The following is a 19,953-nucleotide window of genomic DNA, read 5'->3' as shown; positions in this document are numbered from 1 at the left end:
CCACTTGGAGTTCACATATGCATCCAAACCGCACAGAAGTTAGGTTTTTAGTCCAAACAGAGTTCATATCCGAGGATTCACACCACACCATCGACCCAGGCTTTCTAGGCAAACAAACTGTAGTTCAGTTAAAGTTGTGTTCAAGTTGTGCTTAAAGGAGTAAGCTTATCAGCAAAACTATTCAAGGCTAAAATAGCAACTCATTGCTACACATGTAGCAGCAACGACGCTAACGCATCTGTCAACGTCCACGTTACTGAAAAAGCTCCATGGATGATCAGGAGTTCCTGAAACATTTGAAAGCACCAATTTGATGACTGGAGAACCTAAATAACAGATTAAAAACAATAAATATCTTTGTTGTTGAGTTCATACTTTATCAGCAGAAAGGGATTTTGAATTGAAACTGTTATTTTGTCAATATGCAGTTTTTGATTAAAATGAGATTAATTGGGCTTAATTAATCACAAACCCTTAAATGAACTAGGATTAATTTAAGACAGTTTTTTCATTAGAATACTTCCTCTGTCTCCGTCTTATTGCCTCGTCTTTCTCTGCAGTCTTGCTGACCTTCGTGAACTGCTACAGCGTGAAAGCGGCCACCAGGGTGCAGGACATCTTTGCTGCCGCCAAACTCCTGGCGCTCACCCTCATCATCATCATCGGCTTCGTCAAGATCGGCCAAGGTACGTCGCTCGAGACGCAAATCCACACAACTTCCTGTGTGTGGTGGGCTTTTCCTTTTCTTTACTTTCCAAAAAACTATTTAGTATCTTTTAATACCTGTGACAAAACTGACAATGCAGTTTACAGCAGTTAGCAATTATTACTAAAAACTAACTTGAACTTTTATCGCATCGTCTTACTTTGATAATTTTTGAAAAAATCCAACCCTTTATTCAGTAGAAATCTATGCAACTAGTTTGTTTATCTTTGTTTACATTTTCTTTTTCTCACATTACTGTAAGTTTTAAAGACGTATATTAAAAAATTTTTAAGCTTTTAGTTTTTTGGGGTTTTTTTTAGGAATGTTTTTTGTTTTTTTTTCCAAAAGGCAAGTGAAAAAAATAAACTAAAATCTAAGACTCAAAGGTCTGGATAATGATGTAAATAAACAAATGAACAGTAAAGCTGTTAATAACAATCTGTGGTCTAAATAAATTCTGTAGTCCCTCAAGTAACAGAAAAAAGTTTTACAAAGACAAACACTTTTCCAATTAAACTCAAATATTTTTTTCTTGCCTTCCTTTCAGGACAGAACAAAAAATGCTTGCTTAAGAAATGACAGTGATCATACAATCAAAAATACTTTCTCTGTCATATATTTGTTTTACTAGTTTTATTGGCCGCTACAGAACAGAAGTAATTTTAGATACCTTGATAAGTAGAGTAATCGTTTACAGCATCTCTACATCCTGGTTTTTCTGAACACCTAGAAGTTTCAGACTCTCATCTCCACTTCAGCAGGGAACCCATTACCGGTTCTGATACCGAATACGAGGAACAACAAGATCCCACCCAGTGCCAACACTGTAATTACTCAGTGTTGGCATGACTCAGACAGAAAGTGGGTCAACAAAATGTTACAATGCTTTCCAGAGGAAGGTTCAACAGGTTTATGTCAGCAAAACGAAGCTGCTATGATCCTAAATGCCAGAGGTGACATACCAGCATTCTGCTTCCTTTCTAGTGAGGAAAATCGTGACTGCAGGCTTTAATCTGCACTTCTTCTTGTGGATGGTCTCTGCCAAGGCCAGCCGGTCTCTTATGGCTGCTTCACTTCCTGTTGAACGCACCAAACAGAGCCGTATTAAGATAAGAGCCGTGTCAGACCAAACTTGTCAGGAGGACGTTTGAGGTGAGGGAAGTCGACTATCAAGTCCTGCAGGGAAAGCAAACTGAGACCAACACAGATGTCTGTTTTGTCTGTTCGGCTGCAGCGTTTATTAATTCAAACAATGATGCCTTGGAGACGATCTCTGACGTGTCTGCAGCTGAGACCCAAATATTTCTCTCTGAACTGTTGCCATGCTGTCAGCTTCTGCTGCTTGCCTTACAGTTACAACACCAAACTGATAAAAACTGGAGTTTAGAGTGAAACAAAACAAAAGATCACAGCAGAAACTGCCTTGTTCTGACTTCTGGATAAAATCTTCTGTTTATTTCTGTCAAACTCTTACTGGAAAATATCAGTTACTTCATGTTTGTGCAGAAGAAACTCAAGTTTCAGCTTCAGTCATAAAAACTGGAAGATTCTGCAAGTACAGAACTGAACCAGAACCATTCTTTTGGCAAGAAAATAAAACTCAGCAATCACTGCAGCCGTACCATGACTCAGCACTTCTTAAAGGTGACTTATTATCCTTCCTTGAATAGGTTGGTATCAAATTAAGGGCTACACAAAATATGTTTACTGCATTTTTTGCACATAATTATTCTTAGATAATGAGATTTCATTCTGCTCACTTCTGGCTATGTTGAGCGAATGAGCTGTTTTAGGGCCTCTGTCTCTTTAAATCTAAATAATCTTCTGCTGGCCACGCCCCCAACTCAACGATTACAATCACACAGGAAAATGGCTGCAAATAAATGCGCAATTGTACAAACATACATCTTTGAAAAGCAGAAGTGGAACCTTATGCACAACCAACAATAATGCACAAAGTGTTTTCTGGATGGTACGTCAACAACAAAACAAATCTTTTCCAGCAGCCATTGCACAGTGCATGCAGTGGTTAAACTAGCTGAGCAAATGGACTGCTTGGGTTGCTAGGTAACGGCGCAGTACGTGACTCATCAATCGGGAAGTTTTTGAAAGGGCTTGTTTTCCAGACAGTAAAAATTATTAATTTATTGTCAAAATACCGTATATTTTTGTTCTTGGGCTGTTTTTAGAAGCAGTAGAAACCCAAATGGAAGTACAAAAACGTACAAAATTTGACTTTTGTCCCCTTTTTTGTCTCTAAAGGGGGACAAAAAGTTCCCTTTAGCGCACGATTTATAATTTGTTGATAGCTCTGCACAGAAAGTGCGGAGCCCCACTGTGGTTGCCAGGTAACGGGCAGTGCCCCAGGCTTTGTCACGTTACAGTCAGAGCGGTTTTGAAACGGCTTGTAAAAATCCTAAAATTATTTCCAAAAAAACAAGATGTGTTTTTTTTTAAGAACTTGGGCTGTTTTTAGAAGCAGCAGAGACTCAAATTTAAGCAAAATGTGAATTTTACATAATAGGACCTCTTTAATGTAGAAATCCTAGCAGCTGTGAGGAGAGTCGACGTGTGTTTGTGTGGAGGTCGGGGGTCACAGGTCAGAGATGGGATCAGCTGACTGGTGGGCGCTCCACACTGAGTGGAAACTGTTCAGACTTGGAGAACAAAGAGAGGTCAGCAGGAAGGGAGGTGAGGAGGAGATCTGATTGGGCCAGAGAGCCCAGAGTTCATTATGAAAGCAGGTTTTAGCCGAACCTCATGCAGCATTGATTCACCAAATATCAATGAACAAAAACCCAACAAATATTTATGTCTCTTATAAAGCAGGGTCTCTGGAAAAGAAGGTGATTTAATAAGGTTTAAGATAAACCCAATTAGATCTTCATAGGCCCTGATGTGAGTTACAAATATACCAGGTATGAATAGTTTTTGGTGGTTTTGACATCATTAATTGGAATTTGGGGTGATAATAATAAATAAAATGTTTTTATGATAATTACAATAAATGCAGATCCCTAATTCATATATGTAATTTTTAAAAAATATATTTAACACCCATGCTTGTTTGTTCATCTAAGTGTTTTATTCTGTAAACCTAATTTGTTTAGCCCAGTTTCTCAAAAAGAGAGAAGGTGTGAAACAGAACCCACTCCAAAGTAAGAACATGAATATAAACATCTACTTGAATAATTCTTCAGTCAATAACCAAAACTTCAACACTTATCAAACTGAATTCAACTGTTTAAAAAAAAAAACAACCAAGTAAATTAGCAAATCAGAAAAATTAATTTAGTGGAAGCTAAGAGCACTGAACGTTTTCAAAGTTATTAAAAACACTAAACTAAATGTTAGCTTCAGCATTAGCACATTAGCAGTTTAGCAGAAGTGTTCCTACCACTGCAAATGAGGTCAACAAAAAACTAAGTGAATAATTAACAAATAACTTTGGAGGAGATAAATTTAAAGCAAAACACATTCACACTTTAGCAGGACATTGTCCAGATATATAACTAATGTAGCAGATCCAGTTTCTGGGTGTGAACTAGTTTGACGAGCGAGTATCAGGAAATCTCTGCCTCTGCTTCAGAAACGCTCTTCACCTCCTTTGTGCAGAAACCTGTTCAGGTTTCTTCCTGGAGTGTGACGATTAACTCCTCTGATTTGTCTTTTTAAGCGTCCCGTCTGATCTGGTGTTTGTTCTGTCGTCCCGCTTCTTCTAATGACTGTTTAGCTCCGACTCCTCCGATCATGTAGAGTTGGCTGTAATTAGAAAAGCAAACACAAGCGCCGTGCTCCCTGGCTCGTTGGAGTGCAGCCTTTAAAACGTGTAAAGTACAGGAAAGCTTCATACTGAGGTCATGTTATTATTCTTTTTCTCTTTTTTTCAGGCTCTTTTCACACTTTTGAGGCTTTTAGTTCAGTGTGTCACCATCAGGAACGTGGTTTCCTCACCTTTCAGATTTCTTTTTGTTGACTGACGCGAGTGTGACTCGGGAGGCGTCTCAGATTAGAGGCCAGATTAATCAGATTAGCCAGGCAGCCAGCCGTGCTGTTTGCTACAAACATGGAGGTTAATTCCTCTCCTCAGACAGAGTTGGTTCACATCACACTCTGATTCTAGCTGCAAGGTTTCCTCAACCTCCTGCATGCTGCTCTCTCACCCAACAGTTAAATAAAGTTTTCCTCTTGGTAAAATTGACTGTCAACATGTTGAAGTGAATCATTCATGAACTTTTTGAAGTGAATTCAACGTGTGTTTACACTGACTGAGTCACAGTTGGTCCCTCCCTCTGCACCAACATGCGGAGGAAAACTTCATTCACAAAAGCCTAACCCAGAAAAAGACAAATGTATCATTTCCACTTGGGCTGCGTTCACACCAGCCTTGTTTAATCCGCTTTAATTGAATTCCAGTTCGTTTGCCTAGAAAGTCCGGTTCTTTTAGGGAGGCTTGAGTTACTGATCCAATTTAGATTCAGACCCAAAAACCAGAACTCTTTTCCTCCTACAAACCTTCAGTCTTGGTTTGGTGGAAGCGGACCGGGACCGCTACCGGGACCGCTCCAAATGCAGGAAATGGACTAGAGGAGAAATCCTTCAACCGCTAAAATGTGACGCCGCGTCATTTTTGTTTGTTTAGTGAAGAAGGAAGTAGCACTCAGTGGGCCTGATGCCTTTCATCTGTTTATTTCTAAAGGGAGAGGAATTAATGATGAATATGAAGATAAACAACGAACTTTTTGTTGTTCTCTGGATCATAACTGTAAACTATTTGCACATTTTTCACAGAGTATATCTAAACTTTTCAAACAAAAAAGCAGATTTTTGTTTGCTGAACAGAGCAGATAGAGGAAGATCCTGAATGCAAGCTAGCTTCTGCGTTGTGCTAAGACATTTTCCACTGTGCAAAATTATTATGTAGAAAATAGAGAGACAGAGTTCAATTAGTTTTTGTGAACAAATAAAATAAAAAAATGTTTATTTGCACTTAATTGTAATTTTCAACCTCGACTGCCACGCACAACACATTTTTAATCTGTTAGCTCCACAACTGGATTCATTTTAATAAAACTTTCAGAAAACTTTTGAATTTTTGACCAAATTTAAGAGATTTTTCCATATTTTCAAAAACTCGTCGGGAATTCAACCAGATAAATCTAGAAATAAACGCTCCACAAAATGTTGAAGTACTGTTTTACATTATGCATCATGTTTTACATTTTAATGTCACAAAATACAGTTTCAACAAATAATTTAAAAAACTTTTTTTATAAAGTTACATACTGCAGCTTTAATGCCAAAATTAGCCAGTATGGAAATTTTTCAGGACAGCTTCTTATTTCCAGCATTTTTATTCATTTGCGCTATTATTATCATAATTTAATGTACAAATAAGTAGAAATATTACAAATTGTACCTCAGAGGAATGTTGGCGTACCAGCACATGCTTGAGGTTGTTAGCAACGTTAAGCGGTTTGCCTCGCATGGATGGTTTCCTGCTGCCGTCCAGGCCGGCGGCCCGGCCCAGCGGACAGTTTCCCACGCCGGCTTACAGCTAACCCTCGCTGAACCAACACGGCCCGGAGCCGTTGGTTTAGCGACCGTCGCCAGGTCTGAGAATGTGCGTCCAGGGAAGCAGGAATGTGACCCTGAGCCGCTCAAACCAGCAGAAACCTGAACGTCAGAGGGTTTTAGAGGCTTCAAAGTTCGACCAGTCATGTCTGGACAACTGGATAATTTGGATCCTATTTTACAAGCTCCACATGCAAATGTTTGGTTTTTGTTCTTCTAAGCAATTAATCCACCCAAATGGTGCAGATTTAGGGTGAAGCATTGTTGTTCTTCCTCCAGCTTGGACCAAAACACCCTGATTTTATTTGCTGTTTTGCCTTTTTTCTCCTTTTTTCTGCTCTGGGTTATGTGTTGTTTTTTTTTCTTTTTCAGGTGGAACCGATGAACTTCTTCCTGAAAACTCGTTTAAAGGATCCAGTTATGAGTTCGGTAACATCGGCTTGGCGCTCTACAGCGGACTCTTTGCCTACGGTGGCTGGTGAGTCCAAAATTAACTGAGCCATGTGAACAGATTGCAGGCGTGTAGATCCATCCATTCATCCATCCATCCAATTAACTCATCCATTCATCTAGTTAATGGATGAGCAATTGATCCATCGATTGGATGAATCATCAATTAATTCATCCATCCAAACAACTAACCATTCATCCATCCATCCAGTTGATGGATGGTTGGATGAAACGTTCATTCATCCATCCAATGGACTCATCCCTCATGCATCCAACCAACCAACTCTCGTCCAACCAACCAAGCTGTAACTACGTGGCGATTTCGATTGTTTTTGTCCCTCTTTGTTCAGAGTTTGTTTGCCTTCCTGACGGAGCATTTCAGAGTCTCTGATTACTCAGCATCTTCTTTCTCCTCTAAACCCATCATTGAGTGAATTCCAGTCCTCACAGGCCGATCAGTAGAAATCTGCACAATGTTATCTAAAACATTTAGTTTAACTTCTGTGTCCTTTGTTTGCAGGAACTACTTGAACTTTGTCACTGAAGAAATGATTGAGCCTTACAAGTAGGTAGTCGTTGTTTTTATCAGCATTGAGAGGCTGCAGTGTGAGCTGTCGTAATCGACTGTTTGGTGTCTGTGTTGTCGTCCAGAAACCTTCCTCGAGCCATCATCATCTCTCTGCCCATCGTCACCATTGTGTACGTCCTCACCAACCTGGCCTACTTCACCACCATCTCTCCCGAAGACATGCTCAGCTCCGAGGCTGTCGCTGTGGTGAGTTCACGCCACAATCTTCTTGAAAAAACAAGGACATTTTGAGCTCTTCAAGTTAAAAATCTTCTAGGAAAAAAAAACATAAACATTTTGAGATTAATTTCAAACATAAGTTTCAAAAGTAGAAAATTTGCTAGGAAACAAAAACAAGAAAATATCAAATATCAGACATATTTGAGAAAAAACATGTAGTATGAACCTTTCTGATTTTTTTCCTAGCAAAATTTTAACTTTTCAAACTTCAGAGATTTTTTTGGTGGAAATTTTCTCTTTTTTTTTTCTTTTTTTTTATCTCCAATGGCTCTAATAGACCTTTGTGAAAAATGAACTAACTCCCAGACATGGCTTTATTTATTATTCTATCACTGATACTATAGAACTTCCTCCATCACCTTCTTACTTAATGGAACTGGTTTTATTATTGTGCTGGAAGTTGTTTGTAAGTCTTTGTCTGTGTTTCCTGCAGGACTTTGGGAACCACCACCTGGGCCCCATGGCGTGGATCATCCCCGTGTTTGTGGGTCTGTCGTGTTTCGGTTCGGTCAACGGTTCGCTCTTCACATCATCCAGGTAACGCCCGAGTTTTACACGATCCAGGCCTTCTGAAGCTGCTTTTACATTAATCATAGAATTGTGCAAATTGAAATTCTGATAATAAATTTGCTTAATACTTGTGCCCATTTAGAAAAAACTGAATATTTTTGATTAAAAATAGTTTTTGGTCTACAATGAGGCAGTTTTTCAGATGTATTTAGCAAAACTGCGATGGAAAGACGTTTTTTGCATCGCATAGGTCATTTGATCAACAACAGGATATTACTACTGGTGGAAACGCCAAAGTAAACAACAGGAAGTAAGAGGACGATGATGGTTTGTTTTAGATTTTTGGACAACATGCTGGTGGTTCCTCCAGAGATCTTACAGCATCACAGTTCATAAAAAGTAATGTGTCTATCAAAGCGTTGAATCGCCAAACGCTGCATACATAACTTCTCCCAAGTAGGCGGGGCTTGTTACCCCAACGCCTGAATAAGACGCCGACGTCTCCTCTGATTGGCTGATAGACGATGAGCGCTAGAACGATCGGAGAAGATATATATATCAATATATATATATCAGTTTATATCCATCACTGCCATTATTTTTAATGACTTATCGCATGAATGAGATTATTCAGGTGTGATTTTAATTAGATTTTTTATTTAATGGAAACTTTGTGTTTTTGTTCAACATTAGCAGAATATTATGGTGCAGCGATGGCAGTTTTCTGGTGGCAGGTCTTCCAAAATGAAGGAAACCTGCTGGCCGATAAATTGCTGCACCCCTACAGGATAAAAATTTGTGTTCATTTGACATGGAAATGCAGCTTGAGTAACTCTGCCATCGGTTTGGTTCGCTCATCTTCTCCAACCTCTCAGGTTATTCTTTGTGGGGTCGCGGGAGGGTCACCTGCCCAGCCTGCTGTCCATGATCCACCCCACGCTGCTGACGCCGCTGCCCTCACTCATATTCACGGTGCGCAATTGTCGTTTTTCCTTTTAAGTCTAATTTTTAACATGACATCCATGTCAGGTTTAGATCGGCTGAATAACCGACGCTCTTCTCTCTCCAGTGTTTCATGACGCTGCTCTACGCTTTTTCCAACGACATCTTCTCCGTCATCAACTTCTTCAGCTTCTTCAACTGGCTCTGCATCGCCATGGCGATCGTCGGAATGATGTGGCTCCGCTACAAGAAGCCCGACCTGGAGCGACCGATTAAGGCGAGTTAACGCAGAACGATCGCAGTGTCTCGCCAACTCCCATAAACTTTGTTTTAACTTTGGCAGCACAAAAACTTTCCTCTGTCCCACAAACAAAGATCTATTCAGAGCCGAATCAAATGGTTCGGCAGCAGAAAATGAAGCGGGAAGCTCATCATCGGCAGGGTAGCTGTTGGTGTCAGTGGGGAGTTTCTGCCCCAGCAGCTCCTCTCTGAGGGTCACTGAATGAGGGTTATTGAATCTGTTTACTTGAATCTGACATTTTCCTCCAGAAAGTGAAATCTTCTAAACAATTTGCATCATTGAAGCTGTTTGCTCTCAGGTGCTCATCGGCCTTAAAGTCAGAAATTGGAGAAAAAAGTCAGAATTTTCAGATTAAAGTCAGAAATCTGAAAAAAGTCAGAAATTATGATTTAAAAAGTCATATTTCTCATTAAAGTCAGAAAACTGAGAAATAAGTGAGAATTTTTCCGATCAAATTCAGAAATATTTAAAAAAAGACTGAAGTCAAAAACCGGAGAAAATCTTTTTCAGGATTCTCAGATTAAAGTCAGAAATCTGAGGACAAAGTTTCCAATCCCTCAGTTTTTCCCACTCTAATCCCATTCTGAAGCAGAAGCTGCAGCCAGACTCTCTCTACCTCTGATTGGCCGTCGTTTCTCACGGTCTGCCTGGGCGCTCCGGTTGGCTGCTCTCGCCGCCCGTTGGCACGGCGCCGCGTGTCGCAGAAACAAAACGAGGCAGATGGACGGGCTGGAGCGTCTTCTGCCTCTCCCCATGTCATCCTCGTTTATTTCTCTGTCACATTCCTGCTGCTCAGCTGGTTTCCAGTCGGACCAGTGGAGAATAATCTCACCGGTGAGGAGAGACGCAGCTGATTAACGAGCGGACGTTAATGGACTGACACTTATTACCGGGCGACAGGATGGGGTGTCCTCTTCTAAAACCAGCAGCAAAAAGGTCCTGAGTCTGGAGGGTTTTTATTCCCATTTCATCATTATGAAGTGATTCATTCCTCATTTTAAAGGACATTTCCTTCTACGGACACAGATTTTCTAGGAACTGGCAGTTTTCACGCCTGAAGAGTTTGGGATTGTCCAGTTGCCACGGTTCTGATGCAGTCTGGGAAAGTCAGGAGGTTGATTGTTTCACACACCTGGATAAATAAGGAAAAAATGTTTCAGTTTGTGGTTTTTTTTTCTCCTTATCCGTTGTGTAAATGTTATCTCCACCCATTCATAAACGGGGACATGAAAACTGAGCAGGAAGTCAGGAATGTTTTCTGTTAAAGGAACTCATCTGTGACCTGTGAAGGTCGTTAAAGGTGACCTATCGTTGAGCAGGTTAGGAAAGGTCTAAAAATCAACTTTACTGTTAAACCTGTGGACAGTTTTCATGAAAACCAGAGTTTCTGTTGAACCCGCTCCGTCTCCGCCGCTGCAGGTGAACATCCTGCTGCCGGTGAGCTTCGTCCTCGCCTGCCTCTTCCTCATCATCGTGTCTTTCTGGAAGACGCCGAAGGAATGCGCCATCGGCTTCGGCATCATCGGCACCGGACTGCCCGTCTACTTCATCGGCGTTCAGTGGAAGAACAAACCCAAGTGGCTGATGCACGCCATCCGTGAGTGAAATTATGATGATGATGATGATGAAGGAGCTCAGAGGGATCAATCAAAGCAAAAGTTTATGAATCATAAAAAACATACATTTCAGTATAAATATTCTTAAGATAAGTTACATAAAGACTAAATAAGGTGTAGGAAATGTTTTTTTACTAAACAAAATCCAGTCAGATGCTTTTTTAAAATGGGTTTATTTAGTTTAAAAAATAATTTAATTTCTCCTACAAGACAATGTGCCAGATCATAGCGAGTTAAAATAGAAATATATTAATTTTTTAGTTTAGTTTTTTATTTATTTTTGCAGATATTCAGTAAAATAACATTTGAAATGCATTTATTTACATTGTTTTCTGTTTAAAATGTTTTTTTTATTTAGCTATTTAATTTGTTTAGCTCATATTCACTGAAATAACATTTAAAATATAAATAATTTTTATTTTGCTTTAAAGGAAACATGAAATAGAGCGAGAGTTGCACTTTTTTTTCTTGTTTAAAGATAATTTTATTTGTATTTTATTTCGCAGATATTTATTAAAATGACATTTTAAATGTATTTATTTAAATTTTTGCTTTAAAGGAAAAATGAACTAATTATTATTTGACATTTAAGAAGTTATTTGCTGCATTAGCTCTTTATTTATTTACTTTACCTCTTTGATGTATTAAATTTTTAGAAAAACAGAATGTGTTTTTTAAGGAAATAGTGTACCGTTAAACAGATAAGCGATAATAAAAACATTCCCTTTTTAAACTAACAAACAAAAAAATGAAAGAAAGTCTAAACTCATTTCAACCTTTTTTTTCCTCTTTTCTCTACTTTACATCTAGATTATTTCTAATTTATTTATTTCAATATTCAGTCTAAATTAATCCTGCAGCATTGAGTTAAATTAAACATTAAACTTAAATAAATGTGGCCGTTGCTTTTATTTGGAGGTTTTTTTGGTGCTTTTCTGCAGATTTTCTGGTTGAATCTGAGCAGAAAATGGCGGACAGTAACACAAACTCTGGATTTGTTGTGTTCGCAGTAACGACCACCGCCTGGTGTCAGAAGGTCATGGAGGTCGTCCCTCAGGAGTCCTAAACGACCATCTGCCTTTTTTTTTTCTTCTATTTTTTATTTGGCCTCTGACGTCACAGAAGATGAAGTTTGACCTCAGCTGACTTTTCTCTAACCCCGCTCTGTCTCAGACTAATACACACACACACACACACACACACACACACCCATGTTGTGCAGACTGCTGATCAGGACCAAGTCTTCGTCGTTATCTTGGTTTTATGTTACCATGGTGATTCAGACGTTGTTGGTTTTACATGTTTTTTAGTGCAGTTATGAAGTTTGTATTTTTTTAGCTGTTATTTAAATGTTTTTCTGGAGCCTGAGACTTTGGTGTTGAGTTTGGGTCGCCGTGGCGCTCCTGACCTCTCCTGACCTCTCCTGACCTCTCCTGACCTCTCATGGTGCATCTGAGGCCTAACAGAGGCGGTTTCGGTTGGTTTCTGTTTCGTGGGTGTTTTCATTTTTTACATCTGAAGGATTCAGGTGTTTTCCGTTCAAAGCCCACGTCTCATTCGGTCTGTAAGCTGTGAGGTTGGTCTGGGGTCACCAGGGGTCACATAAGAGGCGCCGCTTCAGGCCATTTTAGTACCACACTCAGTGTTATCAGGCCGGAGCAGAGTCGATTTATGTGTGAGATAAAATCTTTTGTATTTTCTCCCAAAATGACAAACATTTTTTACGAGTTTTGTTCTGTTTTTGTTGTTTTTGGTAAAACGAAGGCCTTTGCTCACCATGTCTGTGTTTGGTGTTCAATATGAACATTTTTCGTTCTGTATAAACATCAGCATATGTGATGGTTTCCTTCCAAGCAGTCAGACCTTAAAGCTGCAGTACGTCACTTTTGTTTTAAAAAATGTTTTCTTACACATTTGATAAAGCTGTGACCGAGTCCTGATTGTTTAATATGAGACAGATAATCTGAAAAGATCAATTTCCTCCACCTTATACATTTGCTACTGTCGCTGTCTGAAGAAATTCGCTGCTCTCGATCAAAAACAACCAATCAGAACCAGGAGGCGGGTCTTGGCACTGTCAATCACCCTCGTGAAAGCGCTTCTAAATGTGCTAATAGCAGAGAAACAACTTACTGTTTCAGGAAAACTGTTTATCTCATATCATCGGTGGCCATGCTAACTAGCTTTAGCATTCACAGCAGGTCCTGCCTCCTGCCTCTGATTGGTTGTTTCTAGTTAGCACTGAGAGAAAACCGAGGAGCTCGATTGTTTTTCACAGATTATTTGTTTCATACCGTTGTCTCAACAAATTTGTAAAAATCTGTTTTTATAAACGTTTCATACTGCAGTTTTAAGGCAATATTCAGGAGTTCTCTGTTTCCAATGTATTTCAACAACTTTTTCATTCATTCATTGGATTTTTTTCTTATTTAAAATGCAAATTCTGCCCACTTATTTATTTATTCGTCATTGTATATTTTACAAACCACCTCCCTCTGTCTTTCATTTCCCTTTTTCTTTCATTCAACAATAACAGAAACAAAACTGTTTGCACTGGTTTGTCCTCAGTTCTGACCGTTAATCAGAAACCAGATTTAAATTACATCTTTAGGCGTTTCTTGTCACCCATCTTGTTTTAGCTTTTTATATCCCCATTTCTTTGGCTGAATCTTTTTCTGAAGATGACAGTTTGGCACAAAAACCCAAAAAACAGCAAAATACTGAAAGATCTTCTAGAAACCTGTAGATCAAATTACATTTGATTCAAAGCGAAATATTATAAACTGATGTTTATTTCAGACTGAGTGTCAGCCAAACTGAAGATTTACGCCTGATGTTGAACGTTTTGCTTTGTTTGCTTAATTTTGTTTAATTCCTTTTAGGAGCTAAACTGAGCACAAAATGTCAAGAAGTTCCTGTTTGGTTGATTAATTAAATTTGAACACTTCTGGCCTATATTATTATTATTATTATTATTATTATTATTATTAACATATTCATTATTATTATTATTGTTATTATTATTAACATATTCATTATTATTATCATCATTATTTGTTATGCATATATTTTTCTTATTCTTTATTACTATATAGTAGTATTTTTACTTATTTTAAAAAGTAATACGGTTTGTATTGCTTATGGTTAAATTGTATTTAGTAATAACTCTTTGGATGGAGTAGCATGTGAAGAAATGAGCAGTTTGTCCTTGGAGATCAATAAACTCTATTCTACTTTAAATTATCTATTTCCTGTAGAATAAGCAATAGAAATAAAATTTGATTGATTGATTGATAAATGGGGCCCATTTGTAAGTAAAAATCCATTTCTTGGTTTATGTTTAGCATTTTGGGGTCAAAATCCTCTCCAATCCAGATGCTAAACAGCTTTTTTAATAACTCTAGCTTTGTTTGGTTTATACTTCCTGCAAATGCTGATTAGCGTCCCACAGTAATGTGTGACCAGATAGTGACCAGCATGAGGAAGAGGCACGACTGAGGCCAGAGAATGAAACAGAGAAATGTTTGGATTTCTCTGATGGTTTGAGTTTTATTGCCAAGAAGCTTCGTTAAAACCAAGAAAAGAATCGACCAATCAGACGTTCGCTGACGTTTTGTGCTCATTTTTACATTTAAACATCCAGATCTAAACCTAAATCCAAACTGGTTCACTTTGTTTTCCAGCACGATGCACTTTATAACAAAGTATGTTGGCGAAGAATGAAGGGTTGGTTTGATCATGTAAATTAAATTAAACCTTAAAGTTTCTCAGTTTTTATTCAGCTGATTTCCCCGAATTGCTGCAGGTTTTTATTGTTTGTGTTTAAGTCACACGTTGGTGTGCAAAGGCCTTTAAAGTGTTGGTGGGGGTAAAAACATCAGAAAATCAACCGTTACTTTTTATTTTGTGTTTTATTTTTTATTTTTATTTCACACACAGTGACCGTTACTTTCTTAGCTGTAATGTTATTAACGATGAACGTCTCCTGACCAAAACGTGCACAAAGTGTCACCGTAGAAGCAGCAGGAGGCAGTAATGAGTAGAAACTAGTGGTAGAAAACCTTCCTAACACTCCAGCCATCGGAAGGCTAAAAGAAAAAACTAAGATGTCTGACTAACATGAGTAAGACTGTAGAGAAGTTTATTTATTTATTTTTAGATTACTTTGTTGTTATTAGTCCCTCTAATTTGTTTACAGCGCATTCCTTTGAAAAGTACTTTTCAATAAATTCAGTTTTTTCCACTCTTGTGTTCTTTTGTTTGTTTTTCAGGTTTTCTGTTGAATTATCATTAATATTTTTCTTACTACAGTTTGGTAGTTAGATGCTCCTAAACTATGTGAAATTATACATTTTTTCTTTTTTTAAGCTCCAAATGAGCTTGGGAAGCAGATGATGGAAAATAATTTGTTTTTTTAGCCAATTTTCAAAGTTACAAATGTGACTTCTGAATATTATTTGAATCTAAAATGGTTTTAATATTTATAATATGAAACAACAGACATCATTATTACTTTAGTTTTAGAAATAAACTAGAAATCAGGTTTTACATCACACAGAATGTAATGAAGGCTGATTTAACATCCATGGCAAATTTATTTAACTTGGAGCTGAAATGATTAATCGTGATTAAACGACTATTCAAATAATCATCAACTGATTTAAAAATGAATCGTTAACTGGAGTACAAGTACTAAAAAAACTAGACAAAAATTGTATTTAACTGGAGCTCTGCCCCAGTTAAAAAAGTCTCAAGTCTTTTTCACTTCAGCTATTTTATTTTATTTTATCTCCATCATCCCATCAACTCTGACCAGCTTTCGCAGGATGATGCTGCCACCACCATGTTGCACCATAGTGATAATTTGTTCAGGATAATATGTGGTATTAGTTTTCCTCCACACTTTTCAGAATTTTATATGTTGGAAATTTTGAAAACGATGCAAAATCTTTTCAAGTTTTATGATTATGCTCCAGTTTGTTTTGATCTGAAATCCCAAGTTTTCTGTTCTGACAAGACGGATGGTAAAATGTTAAATGAATGAGAATTTCTTGAATTATGTGATCATGGTTGAGTAAATGACAGTTTCATGTTATTTATTTTTTATAGATTCAGTGAAAGAAAATGTGTCTTTGCCTGAAGATTTAGTTTTAAACTTGATTCTTTGTCATCCGTTTTGTTTCAGAGCCTGTGGGTAACTGAAGGATTCATACTTAACTCGCATAAAAAGCATTTCTCTGAAAATGGTCGCCTGAGGAGGGTGAAAAAATTAAAGATATAAGTAAAGTAAAACATAAAAACCTCCAAAAGATCGGAGGGTAATATAATTACCCTCCGTTTTGGGAATAAAGAGACACAAATTAAATTCTAGGTTCGGCTCTTTAAAACATTCTGTTAAAAAGTTCTCAAATGATTTCAGAATATTTTATATAAACATTAAAACTCCTGTTTAACCTTGATGTTGATCATCACTATTAGCAGAAAAAAGTAAATGTTCCCATCAGTTTGGTGCTGGATGATCATAAGGTGGACAGAATGTGTTTTATTGTCCTATTAGATCTAATGTGACGTTTAGTTTTATTAATTTTTGTGTCTTACATGCTGGAAATGTGTTTTTCTTCTATACTGTGACTCAGACGTGCTTCTCTGGACTTTAAATGTGTAGAAATGGTCAAATTTGTACAGAATCTTTGCATTTATCAGCCATCATGTGTCTGCTGCTGCTTACAGACTCTGCACAGTGGTTCACTTCCTGTTTTTATCTATTAAAATGTTTCTCAATCTTGGGGCGTGCTGTGGTGGCATAGTGGATTGCGCAACCCACATGCGGAGGCCCTTAGTCCTCCATGCGGCCGTCGCGGGTTCAATTCTCGGACCCGGCCGACATTTGCTGCATTTCTTCCCCCTTTCCTGTCAGCCTACTGTCATATAAGGGACACTAGAGCCCATAAAGACCCCCTGGTGGGGAGAAAAAAAATATAAAATGTTTCTCAGTCTCTTCTTTGGCCTCTTCAGTGAAGGAGAATTATCTTAATGATAGGACTAAGAACCAAAGACTTAAACGTTTGTTAGAGTTTCTATCTTTTCTTCATCAGTAACGCGTCAGTGCATTTTAAACTGGGTGAAACTTTAACACTGACTAATAGAGGTCAGTTTGTGGCATGACCTCTGACCTCAACCCCGTTGAATATTCCAATGTTTAACAGACTTCATTCAAGTTTAAAAGAGGCCCAAATACTCAACCAGAACGGAGCCAGATGCTTGATGAAGGATGCAAAAAGTTTGTAGTTGAAGTTTTAAGAACTATTAAGATATTAAAAAGGGGATGTCTAATTTTTGAACCTTTATTTCGTCCCGTATCTTGTTTTTAGAAATAGTTCCTGCTGAATGCTCCCTATTTATTCTACTGTGTTCAAAAAATTTACTTGATTTAAGCTGAAACAAATACAAGTTTTTCTTAAATAACTGGGTCAGATGAAGATAACTTACACAAGTTGTACTTCTTTATCCTTTTTATTTTTAAGACTTTTTTTTTCAATTTACGAACAAAAAAATGTTTCTTTATAGCAAAAAAAGTGGAAAAATGCATTTAAAAACTGCAACTCCACATTCAGACTGAATATTCAAACTATTCAGACAGGAAGTGGTTATTGGCTCTGAAGGCAGTAAATTAATTCCACAATCTTAATCCTGTCCAACATTCAGAGCGTTTAATGTCTGATCCAGGGTCAGTTTATGCGTCTCGTGTTGAAGCTTAAGAATCAGATTGAACCAAACAGCAGAGAGAAAACACGACCTCAGAGTTTCACCTAGTTTTACCTGATAGATGCAACAACAGCTTTTAAAGGAATATTCCTGTCAGCAGTTCATATATACTGAACTTCATGAATGCTAAATCAATTTATGCTTTTTACATGTTTAGAACCAACTTGTAAAAATAAGTGTTGCTAAAACTGGAAAAATTGCAGTGAGGAGAAATAACCTGGGATGCATCATCTCAAACAGACTCCTCTCCGGTAAAAGTGGGAACTAGAGTTTAAAAAACTCTCAAACTTTGAGAGCCGGGAGCCAAAAAACTACTAATCTGATTGGACTCATGTTGCTCCTGGCTTCCATTTAGGAGACGGAGCGATTTGAAAACGACCTTTTGCACCGAGAGTCGATGAAAATGTTTTATATGGATCCCCATGGAGGAAGGTTTTAAAGAAAACCATAAAACTTACAACAATGACACTCACATTTCCTGAAAGCAGAGGCTCTTAACTTCGTTTTGACGCATAAATTATTTCTGTAGAGTGAAAATTTTACAAACAAGATTATTTTGTTTGTTAAAAGTCTTTCAGTCACAGTTACTAGAGTCTGAACTCCATCATTGGATTATAAAACTGGAAATGGCCAAAAATTTCTAGCAAACTTTGATTTTGATTTTATAAAAACCGTGAGAGATATAAAACGTTGATTCATGAGAAGTTTTAAGCCGTCAAAGAGAACAAAGTTTTTACAGAATTTGGAGGAATTTATTTGGATTCTGCATATTGGGGAAAAAAAGTGCATGAAATGCAAATATAGTGCAAAAAATTTGTGATATTCATGTTTCCCTATAATAATTAATAACTGCAATGTTTTTTATGTAATTAATTGTTTAAGCTCCCCCTAGAGAAAAAAATGCTTTATTATATTTCAAATAAACTTACATTTGTGTAAGTACATTATTAATATACTAAGTATTAAGTTTACCACCTATAAAAATATACAAATAATTGTATATTTGTATATTAAATATAATTGTACCAAAATACACTTTTAAGAAATATATTAAATAAAAGTATACTTTAAGTGAACAAAATATGTATTTTATACACTTACTCAAGTGTATATTTAAAATATATTTAAAATGTCTTAAAAATATCTGTCTAACATTAACAGGAAAAGAAGACACCCAGGCATCCGGTCCCAATCATCATCAGTTCTGATGATGTCACATAACGAGTCCACAACATCCTAAAAGTGTAAGCCAGACAGATTTTTAAACCTTTTATGGATGAAAGAACCCCGACTTGATGACTTTGTGTTTCTGTTTGATATGATGTGAAGCTCTTTGAAATGCCTTGCTGCTGAAATGTGCTATACAAATAAAATTTGATTTGATTTGATTTAAAAGTCCATTAGAAGTGCCAACTTTGCATTATTTTGTAAATAATGAGACTTTAATGCAAAGTTGACACTTTTATCGGACTGTTAATCCAACCTTTAAAGTAACTTTGCATTAAACGTGTCATTATTTACCAAATGACACGTAATGACAACAGTCAGACATTCATAAAGAGTTTATGACAGTGTTATGTCAGTCTTATGCACAGCCCATCAAATAAAGTGTTACCAAAATGGTAAAGTATTGAAAACACAATGTAATTAGTTTCACCTGTAATTGATCCTCCTGTGTTCGCAGTGCTGTAGTGTTTATGAAGCATTAATGTACAAAGTGGCAAAGCAGAAAATAAAAGACATTAAATAACTAAAAAGTGAACTTCATTAGCAATTATAATAAACCAAAAGTGTAATTGTAGCATACTGTAATCACTCTAATATATAAAATATGTGATGCCAATATGCTGAAAATACATTCTAAATATATTTTAAATGTATTTCAATCACAAAACTAATACACTCAATATATACTAATCAAGCATGTTTATGTTACATAAAAGCAATGTACTTAAAACATACTAAGTTTAACTTAAGTTGACCAAAAAAGGTATGTTGAAGTATAATTAGTACACTTTAAATTGTGCTTTAATACAATTTAAATACTATTAAAGTACATTAAGCACAAAATTAATGGTTCCAAAATGTCACACTTTAAGTTGTCTGATCCTAATTGAACTTGAAGTAAACTCATGATTAGTCTGACTTAAATTACATAAATTTTTCACCAGGGCTTACAGAGTTTACAGTGGCAACGTCTGCTGACAATCCAGTGATGCATTTAAGTACCATTTGTAAACTACATAATCTGCACATAATCTCTCTGGCTCACATTTTATCT

General features: G+C 37.1%; 1 protein-coding gene across 1 annotated transcript in view; it reads left to right on the top strand.

The window, feature by feature from the left end:
- slc7a5 (solute carrier family 7 member 5) overlaps positions 1 to 14,834 on the top strand; it is an 18,380-nt gene extending 3,546 nt beyond the window's left edge. Inside the window, exons 2-10 of the mRNA XM_044124773.1 lie at positions 561 to 686; positions 6,653 to 6,758; positions 7,251 to 7,295; positions 7,382 to 7,505; positions 7,972 to 8,075; positions 8,924 to 9,020; positions 9,118 to 9,267; positions 10,711 to 10,888; positions 11,918 to 14,834. Coding sequence (XP_043980708.1) covers positions 561 to 686; positions 6,653 to 6,758; positions 7,251 to 7,295; positions 7,382 to 7,505; positions 7,972 to 8,075; positions 8,924 to 9,020; positions 9,118 to 9,267; positions 10,711 to 10,888; positions 11,918 to 11,973 — 986 coding nt within the window. The 3' untranslated portion in view covers positions 11,974 to 14,834. The remainder of the gene's footprint in view (positions 1 to 560; positions 687 to 6,652; positions 6,759 to 7,250; positions 7,296 to 7,381; positions 7,506 to 7,971; positions 8,076 to 8,923; positions 9,021 to 9,117; positions 9,268 to 10,710; positions 10,889 to 11,917) is intronic.
- The last annotated feature ends 5,119 nt before the right edge of the window (positions 14,835 to 19,953 follow it).

This window comes from Gambusia affinis, linkage group LG08 (genome assembly GCF_019740435.1).
Source record: "Gambusia affinis linkage group LG08, SWU_Gaff_1.0, whole genome shotgun sequence".
Taxonomy (NCBI): domain Eukaryota; kingdom Metazoa; phylum Chordata; class Actinopteri; order Cyprinodontiformes; family Poeciliidae; genus Gambusia; species Gambusia affinis.
This window is presented reverse-complemented; position numbering and strand designations above follow the sequence as displayed.